At 52.8% G+C, this 13575-nt stretch overlaps 2 protein-coding genes across 2 annotated transcripts; both read right to left on the bottom strand.

The window, feature by feature from the left end:
* Window positions 1-1053: 1053 nt before the first annotated feature.
* On the bottom strand, window positions 1054-11619 carry CSUI_008101 (actin-like family protein). Its single transcript, XM_068068240.1, has 11 exons — window positions 10360-11619; window positions 9551-9602; window positions 8751-8844; window positions 7805-7952; window positions 6177-6680; window positions 4964-5410; window positions 3910-4001; window positions 3328-3409; window positions 2711-2829; window positions 1945-2020; window positions 1054-1174 (listed from the first exon to the last, which is right to left on the bottom strand). Exons 1-9 carry the CDS (start codon window positions 10570-10572, stop codon window positions 2749-2751), a joined length of 1713 nt encoding a protein of 570 aa, XP_067919785.1. The 5' UTR covers window positions 10573-11619; the 3' UTR covers window positions 1054-1174; window positions 1945-2020; window positions 2711-2748.
* Window positions 1206-1940, bottom strand: CSUI_008102 (uncharacterized protein). The gene has a single exon (XM_068068241.1). The coding sequence runs from the start codon at window positions 1425-1427 to the stop codon at window positions 1239-1241; it is 189 nt and encodes a 62-aa protein (XP_067919786.1). The 5' UTR covers window positions 1428-1940; the 3' UTR covers window positions 1206-1238.
* Window positions 11620-13575: the final 1956 nt, after the last annotated feature.

Below are 13575 nucleotides of genomic sequence, written 5' to 3'. Positions count from 1 at the left end.
GCGGCTTGTGTAGGGGAAAGGTGTCGCGGCTTATATTTCTTTCCTGCTTGCGAGGATCTAGAGTCTGCCGCTCAACCAACTGAGCTATCACTGTGCCCCCGAAGAGGAAAGTGTCAACACAGCGACTATCGTGAGAGGATCGTCGCTACTACGCCGTGTATATCAGCGCCCGCCATACAGCACTATCGCCTGGGAGTGGTGTAGGAAAGTGATGTGGCTTATTACTAGCTTCCTGCTTAGAAAGGAAACCATAGAACATCCGGTGACCCGGAACCACCAGGGACCAACAGTTTTCTGCACCGTCTACAGTCTGCCGCGCTACCAGCTGAGCCATCACCCGCAAACGCTTGCAAGTATCTATTCGACTGCTTTCTAGCACACCGACGTTCAGAGGCGACCTCTCTCAGGCAAGCAATCTGTGAGCTATTGTTTGTGGGAGAAGCGTCTCTACACCGCGGAGGCGCTCAGACAGCGCGATGCGGCTCTCCTGCTCACGTTCGAGCAGCTGGCAGGCATCGCGGCGGAGCGATGTTGCTGCTGGAATCTCCATCACACCCCGGGCTTCCTGGAGTTGGAATGGTTACACCGGTCGCCTGCCGCTGTTCGTGACTGAGTCTCCGCAGGGCTTTTCCCCATGCGCTTACTTTCCTATAGCTAGGTCTGCCTACAGACGCGGCCTTTCATGTAGAAAGCTATTTCTGGTTAGTTCGTTCCCGCACGAGAGGACACAGACGAAACCGGGGTTATGATGCACTGTAGCTCACAATGTTCGCAAGCCCTCACCAGGGGCAATTGAACTGATCAGCGCACTTTCCGTTCCGTGAGTTGCAGAAGATACCCGCAAGACACATCGGGAAGCAAAAACCTACGGACTGGACAGTGTTAGAGTTCCCAGTCAACACGCCATTTGTTTAAGATGATGACCGCATCACCGCCCTGGGCCTCCGGACTGTCCGAGCGAACACAGCCTTCCGGAAAAACTAGCCGACTTACCCGCGGCAGCCGCACATCCTCCTGCGGAGGCGGACGCGTTGGCACTCCCAGCACGCCCGCTGCCAGACGAAACACTCGTAGCGCCCACGACCTCGAAGGACCAGTGGCCTAGATGCCTCCTTCACCGGAGACGGCCGCGAATGCTGAAGCGCTCCAGGAAAGCAGTTCCGTACTCCTCGTACTGCACAGGCAATATGTATGCAGGAGTATTGTCCCAGCTGTGGCTCAGTCCCCCTTCACTCCCCTTACGTAACTGGACAGTCACGTAGGAAGGCGCTGACGACCTGCATATACTTCTCATTCACACGATCCTGACTCCAGACACGAGTGCAACATTGTGAACTCCCGCGCATAATGAGGCGTTCGTGTTCGAGGCTCAGTTTCACGCGTTGACACAGTATGGTGGAGAATATCCAGACGACAGCAACTTCCATCTTCCTTAAGCACCGAGCTCACATCCCAGCAGTCGTAACGATGTGCGACAGGAGTCAGAAAGTCTGGTGAGGAATCTGGCGGGCAGTGTTGTTCCAAGTGTCCGGATGCGATACCGGTGAGTCCTCGGACTTGAGGAATGACTGACAGCTCCCGGCTTGTAGCCGGCCGTGCGTAACCGTCGCAATTTTGCTTGATTATTTTCCCTTGTTCTCACTCTGGGTCACTAGTGCCGTCGCTCGTCTCCCAGGGAAGAGGATGCCTACCGCAATTGACCTAGCGCCCCTGTTAGTCATTAGCACCGTCATCATGGCGCTTGCTCCCTAACATTTTTCTGGCTAGGCGTCGTATGTCCGGAAATCGAGAAAGCGACGTGTCCTAAATCGGCGTGGTGCTCCCTACTAAACGGAGTTGAATTATCGCTTGATAGCGAGGGACACAAAGGGCGTCGGTCCCGTCTTGTTTGTGTCACCTTGTCCAACCCTTTCTGTCAGCTCAAGGCCTGTTTTTCCCCCTCACCTGCCCTCTCGTTATGTTGTTCAGATCGAATTGGGGCCCCAGCGCGAATCGGAAACCACCAGCTGCAACAGAGTGCCTGGAAAACCAAAGCGCCGTCGTAAAACAAGGAAACAAAGGGAAGAGAAAAAAGTCCACACCACGTTATCTACAGCCGGGAAGCGCATCACGCCCTTCCTTCCTAGCTAATGGTTCAAGCGTAGTTTTTCTGGGGCCAACACCAGGCATGTTCGCATGAGAAGTCACTACTCAGTAGGATACAGCTGGCCCCCTAAATAGGCGCGCACGCGAATGATCTAGCTTTTCTTGTCTAAGGTGAAGAGCACGCTGGACTGAACTACGTGACGATGGTTTTTATACAGCTCGCCGGCTGGGTAGCTTGCTCTCCGCGTTCATGCGCACCCTCACGTAACAGACCTTCCTTGACTGAGAGCCAGCCCTCGTAGTGAAGTCCAAAACCGACCAGGACAAAAAACACGATTCTTGCTGTGTGGACATCTACTCTACGCCCCAACAGGAGTGTCGCAACAGTGCAGATGCCGTGATAGAAAGGACGTAAAGCCCATACGCGCTTGGCGGGGGAAAGTCACTCAACTTTCCTCGTTAACAGCTCAGCAACGAAGGCAAGATCGGAAGAAAGCAGGCGTGGGACTGAGCTATCGCGTACACGTATACATAGATATATAGACGCAAGCGTCTACAACTGTATCTGAGAGACTGAGGTGTGAGTACAAGTGCACGAAAAAGATGTCTTTCTTTCGAAGCTCACATCAACGTTGTCAGTCGCACCCTCTACTTCTAGTGCACCTACAGCTGAAGAGAAGACGAGGGAAGAACATGAACACGAGGTCGGATAGAACTGTGGGCCTTCCGCTGGAGCATCAAATGCTAGAAACAAGAACGCAGAGGCATCGGCCGTAACAACAAGAAAAAAATCACAACACACCAATCGAAAAAAATAGAAAAAGCGACGTGTTTGCCAACTTTCGGCCGTGCAGTTTCACTACGGCTGTCCGGAAGCACCCTAAAGTAACAGCATGAATGTAAGTACGTGTGTGTGTGGGCCTTGTGACTCCACAGAGAAAATCAACCTGACAGATGCCTGTGACACTGTACGTACAACTGTAAGGGTTGAGGTGTTGTACGCTTCACATGTGGTTGGCAGTAGACGATTGTAATGATGTATACGCTGTCCGGGGGGACACTGCTACATTCATGCATCTCCACGGCTGTCTCCCCTGACTTGTAGTTGCTCATCGTACTCCACACAACGGCTCGCACTGGACGCGAATGGAGCATAGCTATGCGTGACTGAAATTAACGGGATACACTGGATGACACGCGGATAGAGCCGCACCCGCAATCCAAAAACGTAAACCCCCTTACCGTGATCTCCGCTTGGAGTCGAGCGGCAACTCCGGGTATTAGGGACGAACCCCCGACAACGTAAATATTCTCCAGCAGCTCACTAGAGAGACAGCAAGACACGCATCGCGGCCTTGCTCGATGCGAACATTGTTGCTCCAAAGAGACCCGTCAACACGTACACAGACAGGGACATCTTTCCGATTTGTTCTTGCTTCATTGAATGCAGCATAGCCGCTGCGCGAATACTGTGTGACGCAGTGTTGTCTTGCTTGAAAGGAGGTAAACAGCGTGACTTCACACAGACTCCGCAGCTCCCCAGACAAACCTTGTGTAAAGTCAGGCGAAAGTGCTGATACATGAACCCTGACCTCGTTTTTGGATCCGAACACCAAAGCCGATGGCACGCTCCTGGGTTTTTGTTTAGTACACCAGCTAGCTAGACTCGCACAGTGATTCATTTGGTTAGTGCACGTCACAAACGCCAGCGCTTGAACTCGGATAGACAGGACAGCGAAACGTCTTCTCGCTATAGATATCGGAACCCCGGCAGCGTAGGAAATCAAGCAACGCGTTACCCCCGGGTCCCCGCGGTGGTCATACCGTTTCAAGTCGACAGGACATCTCTCAACGACCTGAGCGATCGCAGCTTGCAGTGAAAGAACGTCCAGGGCTTCCAAGCTTCCGCGATGATGCTAAGGGTGCAAAACGCAAGCCGCAACATCCGAGGAAACACGGAGGCATTTAGCTTGATAAGAGCACACCTGCATATTGTAGTGGGCCTCGTTATAGTGTGGGCTGCCTCTGCGGTCAGTCTGAATGATCGAAAACCCCGACACGAAGACGAGTTCCCCGTAAACAGCGACGCGTGCTGATAGCGTAGCTGGCTTCCTGCAAGTATGAAGTGGTATCACGTACAGGCGAGGATTATATCGAAGACGAAAAAAGGAACAACAGCGCGAGAAACCGGAGAGTTGAATTATGTAGGCGCCCAAACAAGCATCAAACACGGAGTGTCTGTTCACCTATTGCACGCATGGCGCCTAGATAACCTGTGAAACAGGCACAGGCTGCCACCTGTGAAGCCTTCAAAAACTCCTTCCTACCCACTGCAAAACAAACACGAAGCCGGGCTCGATGGTGGCAGGATACGGTTGGAAGATACCACTATACTGTAGGCAGCGCGGCCGCATGCGCGAAGACCTCCGCACTTGATCACAGTAGTTGGACTAGAGAGAAACCGATACACACTTGTAATCCCCATACCCGTGGGGTAAACAATGTCTGCTGTCTGCCTGGGACAGTCGAACAAACAAGACACCAGCAGACAGCCGTGCCTGTCGACAGAAGCTTCCTTGAACAGGCAGGGATCGCTTCCACTATCCAATAAGAAAAGCCTCTTCACAGACACGGGGAAAGAGACCGAGGAGCCATCAGGCCTCTGCTCGCACTATACGCTTGCGCGGGCGGTGCTGTCGGCCGCACCCCTGTAAGAAACGGGAAGACATGAGTAGCGAAGCAAACAAGAAACTAAGGTCGAAAGAAGAAGTGAGAAGGCGTGGGAATCTTGTGCGCACTTCAAAGAAGAGCTCCGGACAGCACAACAGCGTTCTTCCCTCTAGTGACATAAAGTAACAGTATTCAGGAAAAGGCTTACACGGCGACGATATCGCTCAAGAAACGCCTCATCGAAAAAAAGTTCCGCGGCCATGACTCGTGACGTGGAAAGCCAGCGCCGGCCCTTCCCCGTCTGAGTCGCCGTACTGGGGAGGGAGCATAAACGCGAAGACGAATCATACGTAGTATGGACCGTTTGTCGTAGGGGAGAAGGCAAACGTCCAGGGTTGCTCTTTCGTGGTTGTCCATGCAGCTCTTCATCGTCCCTTGTGGCATTCTGTGACAGCAATAGAGACCGTCGCTCGTCTCTACCGTCGAAGCCGTTCCTCTTTCTGGTCGCAAATGCCTCGCGAATCTCTTCGAAGGCCTCAGGGTGAGCTGCGCACAAGTCGCGCTCCGCAGACAATACAGCAGAGGCAGCTGGGTCGCTAGCTGCCGGTTCTACGATGCAGTAGGCAAGGCTCTCTTTACCTTGCCGTGCCGTTGCCTGCAAAGAAACCACAGAAAAACATCCACGAAGTTATAGGACGAATCCTGCACCAGTTGCAACAGCACATACGATAGCAGTCGAAGAGAGATCCACGCACGGACTCTTTCTTTTTCATAGAGTCGCCGTCCCGGTGCTGGAGTGGGGACGGTAGAATCTGTGAGTATGGTCCGTTGGGTGAAGCTGTCACAACATACTGGGGGAAACGCGAGAGACGTCGAGCTCATTGATGATTGTAGGGTAGTGCGTGAGAAAGCAGAGCAATACACGTGCAGAGGAAAAGCAAGATCACGAAGACCACTTCGGTGGTTTTAACCGCTATCCTGTGGGCACGTTAGTTGAAAGACCTAAGAGTGTCTACGGAAGTCACACACCCAAGCCGCCTTCACGAAGGGGGCAGGAACCCAAGAAGGCACATGCTGCTGGGATTTTGTAGTATACTTGTGAGTCTGCAAAGAAGAACGTGGAGAGCCTAGGGCCAGAGAAAAACAGAAAGGTCCCAGAAGCGTGGCTGATACTCAGGCGGAACGCTGTCAGGGAGCGAAAGAAGTGAGAGTGGCTGAGATGAAAAATACGACGCAAAAGAGTCATATGCACTAAACAAGTGCACTCCAAGAAATCGCAGGTCGGGGACTAGACGGTGTTTCAAAGTCCAAGAAACGCCGCCATGTATCGTAGGCGATATGGCAGGTCAAGTTCCAGGACAACCTCCGTTGAACCTGCCTCCATTCTTGAGTGCCTTGGTATTTGATTCTCTTCGCCTTACCAGATCCACTTCTTCTTGGCGCGTGTTCTGTTCTTCCTCTTCCCCACTCCTCTTGCTCAAAACCTCCTGCTCCCCGTCGTATTGTCTTCCCGTGGGTTGTGCTGCTAGCGGCTTTGGTAGTTTAATTGGACGGAACGGAAACTCTGGCTTGCTCCTTTTTCCTTGAGAGAATTTCCCAGAACACCCGGAGAATGTTTGCCCGTTTTTCACATTCGCGGTTAGTCGGGAAGAGTCTAGATCATCTTTCACGACCCAATCCAAATCAACTCCACCTATGGGAAGCTCTAAGGCAATTCCGGATAGCGCCACACCCGACAGAAGAGGAGCAATGCGTGTCGTGGAGGTCCCCATGTCTATGATTACACCTGTGAAGTTCTGCATGCGCTGACAGCAGAATGAAGCGCATGCTGCGAAAGGATCTGAGAAGACAAGATCCCCAGCTTCATTTCGAGGTAATGGCGGAACGTAGCTACACCCACAGATCGCTAGGGCTGATAATAGGTCCTGAACAAAAACGTACAGGGAGAGGCGCAAATACACATACACTTCCGATGTGCCTTCTATGTATTTGCCGCAACTTCATGAAGCAAGCAGATCTTGGCTATGTTCAGTTTATAGCATCGGATCCAGAAGAAAGTCTCCTTCTTCCACTACTAGGTATGTAGGGTGATGGCGAAATGCTCCTATGTACTACATGCGTGTGTGGACCACCAGCAGGAAACACGAAGTTGAGAGATGTTGAGAGAGCGAGGTAGCGTTGTCCTGACAACGCGCTTATTCACGTTTTCCACATGGGTGCGCCCGGCAGGCAACGCCACATTCATCTCCGCACGCAAAGCCATCACACAGATGTTCAGGTCGTCATCGTGGACGGTCTCCTTCTAGGTGTGTATATGATGCAACCCAGAAGCACCCGTCTACCCTGTGGACTAGATAGAACGGCCGCGAGTCCGTGAGAAAATAGGCAGCCCCCTGGATGAAGATACACAAGTCTGCACCTCCGATGTCCGTATATGTAAGAGGGAGCGCATCACGAATTCAAATGTCCGCCCGAGTACTCAGACGGGTAAAAAGGAAACGGGTAAGACAACACCGATATTCAGGACAAGACACACTAGACAGAAGGCAGTCTCGAAGAGCTGGCGCTGCCAGGAGAAAACAAGGGTGAGGTCCGCTCACCCAGTGAGCGGAGGTCGCTCCGAGTTTGACAAAGAAAACTCCATCCACATACGAGAACGTTTACACCGAAACAAGCAATCCCGAGGCCTCCGTATCCACTTTCAAGTGTTGGTGGGAGAGGGATGAACTTCAGACGAAAAAGCAGAGTAGATGCCTTTGCTAACACATCAGCCTCGGCACTCACCAGGACCGGGAACGGCGAGACCGAAGCGACGCAGATCAATATGCACGTCGGTGCCGACATATACCTTTGTGCAGATACACGCCTGGGAAAGATAAAACTTACTCATGTGATTTGATCCATCTAGCAAGAGTTGGCGTAGGCGTGAGTGAATGTATACACGCAGCAGACACAGGGACTAATGTCTACGGATACCGCGCCCCCTTCGAGGCCATCATTTGTAACTCTGCATCTTCCAAGCAAGATGTCGCTGGCCGGTTGCGCCTACCTGGTCTACATTGAGGAACTGCTGTGCTCCTAGAAGCTCAAAGAAAAGCTCGCCTAGTCGAGCGAAGTGTGCGGGAGACCTCAGGCTGCTCACACAGGACAGGAAGCGTCCTGGACCGTCTCCTCCAAGGCTTCCCCCCAGTCCCAGTCTGAATAAAAACGAAAGCACCACTCATACACAGCAAAACTAACCCGTCCATCAACGCGCATCAACGGGAGGATCTATATCGTCTGCACACGGAAGAAGACTCCTGTCTTGGTCTGCTCATAATCAGACAGACAGGCGTGAGACCACCGTTGTTCACTCCGACCGACGTCCATACAAATCCATGCTTGCTGCGTAGGGTCCTGCAGCGCCCTTGGACCGTTCATCGCTCTACCCCCGTCTACCCCCACCAGGGGAACAGCCGTCATCATAACGCTTGCTGATCCTGAGTTTCACGGAATAACAGGCACGAGAGGGGGCAATCGGGCTGCATCCTCAAGGATATGCCTGCTGTGTGTACATTCACTCAGGTGGATAGAGATGTGCAGATCCATTGACGTGACTTTGTATGTCAACGCCAGGTCACTTACTCTACGGTTCAGAAACCTCGTCAGTGCGAACCGGCCCCCCGCTGACAAGAAAAAAAGAACGAACATCAGCTTAGGTGATGTGAAGTCTTCTCGGGACAGAAGAAGGAAGCACGTAGTAAACCGATACTTCTGCGGTGTGACTCAGACAGCCTCTGCGACGTCGGCGGGTGCACACAGGCCCGGCGGGATGAGAATGAGGGAACATTCGTGACGTTCAAGCACCCTGTGCGTTCAAAAAGAAATGCCCTGGTGTACATGAGCCGGCCGCATTACATCATTCAGAAGACACGCGTGTCCGCAGATGAGAGAGATGAACAAAGGAGGTTCCCGAATGGCAAGGAAGAAGTCCTGACTTCTGGACTTTTTCTTACGGCATCTGATTATCCAAGAGGTCCAGCAGGGCATCCTCGACTTCATCCCAGTTCTGAACGACGCCTCGCTCCACGTCTAAATACGAAGCCTCTCCTGAAAACATCGACACCAAGTCGGATTGCGTCTGGATTGATTCCCGTGGAGCAGCGGATATTGTGTCAACCCGACGAGCACGCCACGCAGTTGCTGAGCTACCGAAGAGTACGATGGGCAGCCAAATCCTCGGCTGTCCTAGCTACAGGTCGCTCCCTACGCAGTTCCACTGATGACCTTGGTGCTGCGTATCCGAAGTGAAAGGAGTTGTGATGCCGTTAGTCTAAGAAAGAGAGGCTGGTCGGCCCTTACAAAGCCTAAGACAGTCGCGCACGCGTACACGTACAGGGCTAGAAACTCCTTGAGTACCGTAGAGAGCCCTACATACCCGCCTTACGTGCCCTGCACTCACGATCTTCCGCAGCTAAATACCGCCCCCCGTCAGCTTCGGAGGACTTCAACCGGAAGATCACTGTCACGTCCACTGCGGCGGGAAAAGGTGACAAGTGCGGTGAAACACCGTTCGATGTAGCATGTCACCAGATGGTGGAGATCCGCATAGCCCTTCATTTCAAGGCAGGACAAGGGAAAAACTCATATACACTTAGAGCAGCCGCTGAGTCTCTCCACTGTCTGATAGTGATAAAGTGCTGCGGATATCATCGGAAAGTTGACACCCCAGGTCCGTTCAGTTCGCCATTCGAGACTCACGTTCATTGGCTCGAGTTGTGTGAGTGATGTGGGGAAAAAAGTGATACGAACTTACCTGACCATGGACGTCGAATGCAGGCGGGGAGGACCAGGCTCTGCTCTTCTTCCTGTGACAACGCAAGTCAATAACTGAGCAAATGGGGCTTCAACGTGGTTGATGAGGTACATCTGTGAAACGTACCCTCAGCGAAGTTTACGCCAGGAATCTCACCCACGGCAGGTTATCTGTGATGAATCTTTGTTGCTTATCTAGAGTCGCTCGCACAGGGACGTATTGGCATGAAACTTGTAATGATCACCGATAGATGAAACTGCTACAGCAGTTAAAGTTGTAGGAGAGAGTACGAAGTATCGCGGCCACACGGGATACACGTGGTAAATACGTAGGCACGAATATCGAGATGGAGAGATAGGAAAGTCAGATACCCATACTCCCAAATTGCTTTGCACGGACACCGAAACCCATATACGACCGTCGAGGTGACAAGAAAGAAAGTTATGCTTTTCAGCCAACGTTCTCGCGCAGAGAATAAGCAGACAGCGATGTCTGGATTCAATCACTTCACCAGGGCTAAGCACGTATTCTCTCCGTGCTTGTTCCATGCGTGAGCAGTCTGCACCCCTAGTAGGAGTAGCTGGAGGAGTCCAGTCCCGGCAGGTTGTTAGCTACCCTTGTTCTCTGTCTGACATAGTATTGTCATTTAAGGAAGCTGCCGGCAACCAACTCCGAGTTGGAAGCTGTTAGCAACAAACCGCATACTCAGAAAGTGGTGGTAAAGCATTTAGGATTCATCGGGGAGTGAGAACGAGAGAACTGCTACATCTGATCGCACGGCAAGATCGAATAGTGAAGACTGTACGTACGTCTCCTCTCTTTTCGGCCACGTGAGCTCTCAGATGGTAACTGCCGATGTCAATCACGACAATCGGCTCTTCCTCGGAACCAGATTTCTCCGGTGGAGAAGCATCCCAGCAACAATGCCAGATGGACTCATCTTCTTCCCTTTCACGTAACCATGAGAAGAACCCACTGCTGCTGCTGCTCTCCACCCTCGCACTCGTAGTATTTGAGCTCATGGGACAAGAGTGACTGCGGGGAAGGCCAGTGGCAAAGCACGAGAGTTTTGGGTTTCTCGTCGGCGAGGCACATCAGCCAGATGAAAAGCACAAAGTGAATTTTTACTTATGTACCAACGTGTCCCGAACGAAGTCCCTCGGAGCATACGATGGGTACGGGGTCCACCGCCGCCGTCAATATCTTCGCACAGAAGTACCGTAGAGCGTTGAGGTTTCGACGGTACAGCACCCACGTCGCGTGCGACCGACGACTTCTAGAGCAGTACCGTGTGAAGAATCCGGCCACTGCGCCATCCGTCGCATTTGTGTACCCGTGTCCAAGACGCATCCTCTGTGAAGAGAAGTGTTTGGAGTCAATGCCGCATATTGCAGGCAGATGAACTGGAAGAACTAGAGAACTAAAGAATCTCGTTTCCAAAGGCCTAAGACAGTAGTACGGAGAACTCTCTAGCTTGTGCTTTCGACCTATTGTTAGTTCTTTCGCACAACACGGATTGCTTCAGTTCCACAATCTCACGTAGAAAAGCTCAAGCGCACGCTAGTGCATGCCGGACCGCCCGAGAAAAACCGTAAGGAACGTCAGATAGAAGACGCAACACACAGAGGTGCGGCGTTTCTCTGAGTGAATCTCTTCTTCACACTGCATGACGTCTCTGAGAAAAAACAGACGGTCCTCGATGAAAAACACTCAAAAAAGCGAGACAGCAAGAGAGTATGGCGAAGGCGTGGCCGCTCGAACACAGCTCATCAGAACCAGCTCCACCTCTTTGAACACGGGAAGGGTCTGCCGTAGGACCCATATCGGAATAAGCGGGTGGTAGGCAAGCGATATTGCCGACACAATCGCCGATCTCGTCTTACACGCTGTTGCTTACAAGGAATAGTTTGCATGCAAAATGGTCTCCCTTGTTGCCTGGTACCTGCGCTTGCTCCTCGGTCAGACCAACGGAGTCCGCGCTGCCTGTTTCGAAACTTGTTTTGTAGAGGGATTTAGAAGCACTACGGGCACGGTAGCCTATACACAGTTCACCTGGTAGCAGAGTGACGTAATATAGAGTTAGCGCCAAGCAAATATACGAGCACCGGGGATCGAACCCGGGATCTCTCGCGTGTGAGGCGAGCGTCATAGCCACTAGACCATGCTCGCGGTTGGTAGGGTTCTGACAGTACCGCTCCCCCTCCAGGTTGTAAGCGCGGCACACTTCCCCTGGCGACACTATACTGTCTGCTCACCCCAAGCTGTGTGGCGTCACATCATGGTTTTCATCTAGCGGGAGGCCGACAGCTTCATGCGGTCAAATATGAGGCCTATAACCAATTTGGCAGAGTTTGATGAATACTAAACCAACTTCCTTCTTGCACGGAAGACGACCAAAGTAGGCGCAGAGATTGGTCACTTTATCAATATGAGACCGGACTGCAGAGAACGTGGCGACACGATTGCTAGTTGTGCGGGACGGGAATGAAAACTATCGCGTAATCGTAGAACGACTCCGGTAACCATGTCACAACCCCTGTGGCTGCTGCCGTGTCTCTCAATCCACACAGTTTGCTCAAAGCTGACTGTGAATTCTAGACTGCGGGAAGCCTCAGACGAGTCACCCATCGAGGAATTAGAACATGCTCGTGAGCATGGCCACTCGGCTACGATTCAGCGGGTGAAACGTCACAATACGGCCGGAATCAGAGCTGGGAGTAGTGCCTTGGTGACAAGAGCTCAGCAGCGTATGGAAGTTCCAGCTGTCTCGTCGGCACACCGGAAGCTACGGCAACGAGAGACAGGGGAGCTGTTACGCAGCCAGAGTGTTCCAGTGCGCTAGGACGACGTAGTAGGGCTGCGTCGGGTAAGGGCACTTGGCTGAGGCTCAGGCGGCATATAAGGCGGATCACCGGGTCACAAGCTTACTATGCTTAGCCAGGGAGAAAAGCGGTCAGCCACTACCACTGTAGGTCCGTCGTCTCGCCAGAGGCAGTCTGCTCCACACTTCTGACACACGACACAGGGTCCGACACCGCTACAGCGGAGGCGGCAAAGGGGCGACTCGAAGCATCCAGAAACAGGAAAAACCCCCAACACCGAGAAGGGGAAAGATCTCCCTCGAAAGTGTACGGCTAACTTCTCACCAGGTCTCACTAAAACTAGACATGCGGGGACCTGCAGGACGCAGACTCTAGCCCCTCTTGGTGCGTTGGTGGCGTCGTTTCAGTCCTGTCTGTGTGGCAACGCTGGCGAGTGCTTGGTTCAAGATGCTGTTCTCCTTCCCGCAAACTATGTGCGTTGGTGCACCTTTCCTTTCCGTTGCCTCTCAGTTCCCCCGCCCGTGACAGGGCTACCCAGGTCCGGCGGACTTTTGGAATAGTATCTCCTTTAAGTCTTCCGACTTGACAAGCCTGTGACCAAACATTGGTATAAGTCGACGACGGGACCCTTCACCCCAAACCAATACCACAGTGGCGCTCTCAGGGGTCGTGCCTGAGGTCCACATTGACCCCTTGTGGCCAGGCGCTCATCCGTTCGAGTAGTTATTGCCTTGGCAATCCTAGGTAGGTAGCTTTATCAGCCTGGCTTCAACGGGATACTCTGCTTTGCTGGCACCTCTTGCCACGCGTCCTATGCCTCCGCGCCGAGACGTAAGGCTCGCCGGCCACATGTTCCCGATGGTGATGATTGAAATAGTGCTATTTGAACGGGGAGATCTTTCCCCTCGGACTCCCCACGCACTAAAGGCAGTGATCAATGTGTGGGCAAGGCAACCCGACAAAAAGTGGTGGGCATCTGGTACACATTGGACGACATGGGCTAGTGGGCTAGCTGTGCGCCCAGCTGCTTTCCGCAGCCCCACCTCGCCTGAAGACTGGCTCGGTTTCGTCCGGTAACTGTTTGGTGGACACCGCAAGCAGACATTAGCTGGTCACGCCAGCTGTGCTCGTTACAGTCCGGTGACCGCTCAGCGGTTCCCGCGCATGAAAGTGCTTCGTCGAGCCTCGTAGCGTGTAGGGTTC

Source organism: Cystoisospora suis (assembly GCF_002600585.1).
Source record: "Cystoisospora suis strain Wien I chromosome Unknown contig_4446, whole genome shotgun sequence".
Lineage (NCBI taxonomy): Eukaryota > Apicomplexa > Conoidasida > Eucoccidiorida > Sarcocystidae > Cystoisospora > Cystoisospora suis.
This window is presented reverse-complemented; position numbering and strand designations above follow the sequence as displayed.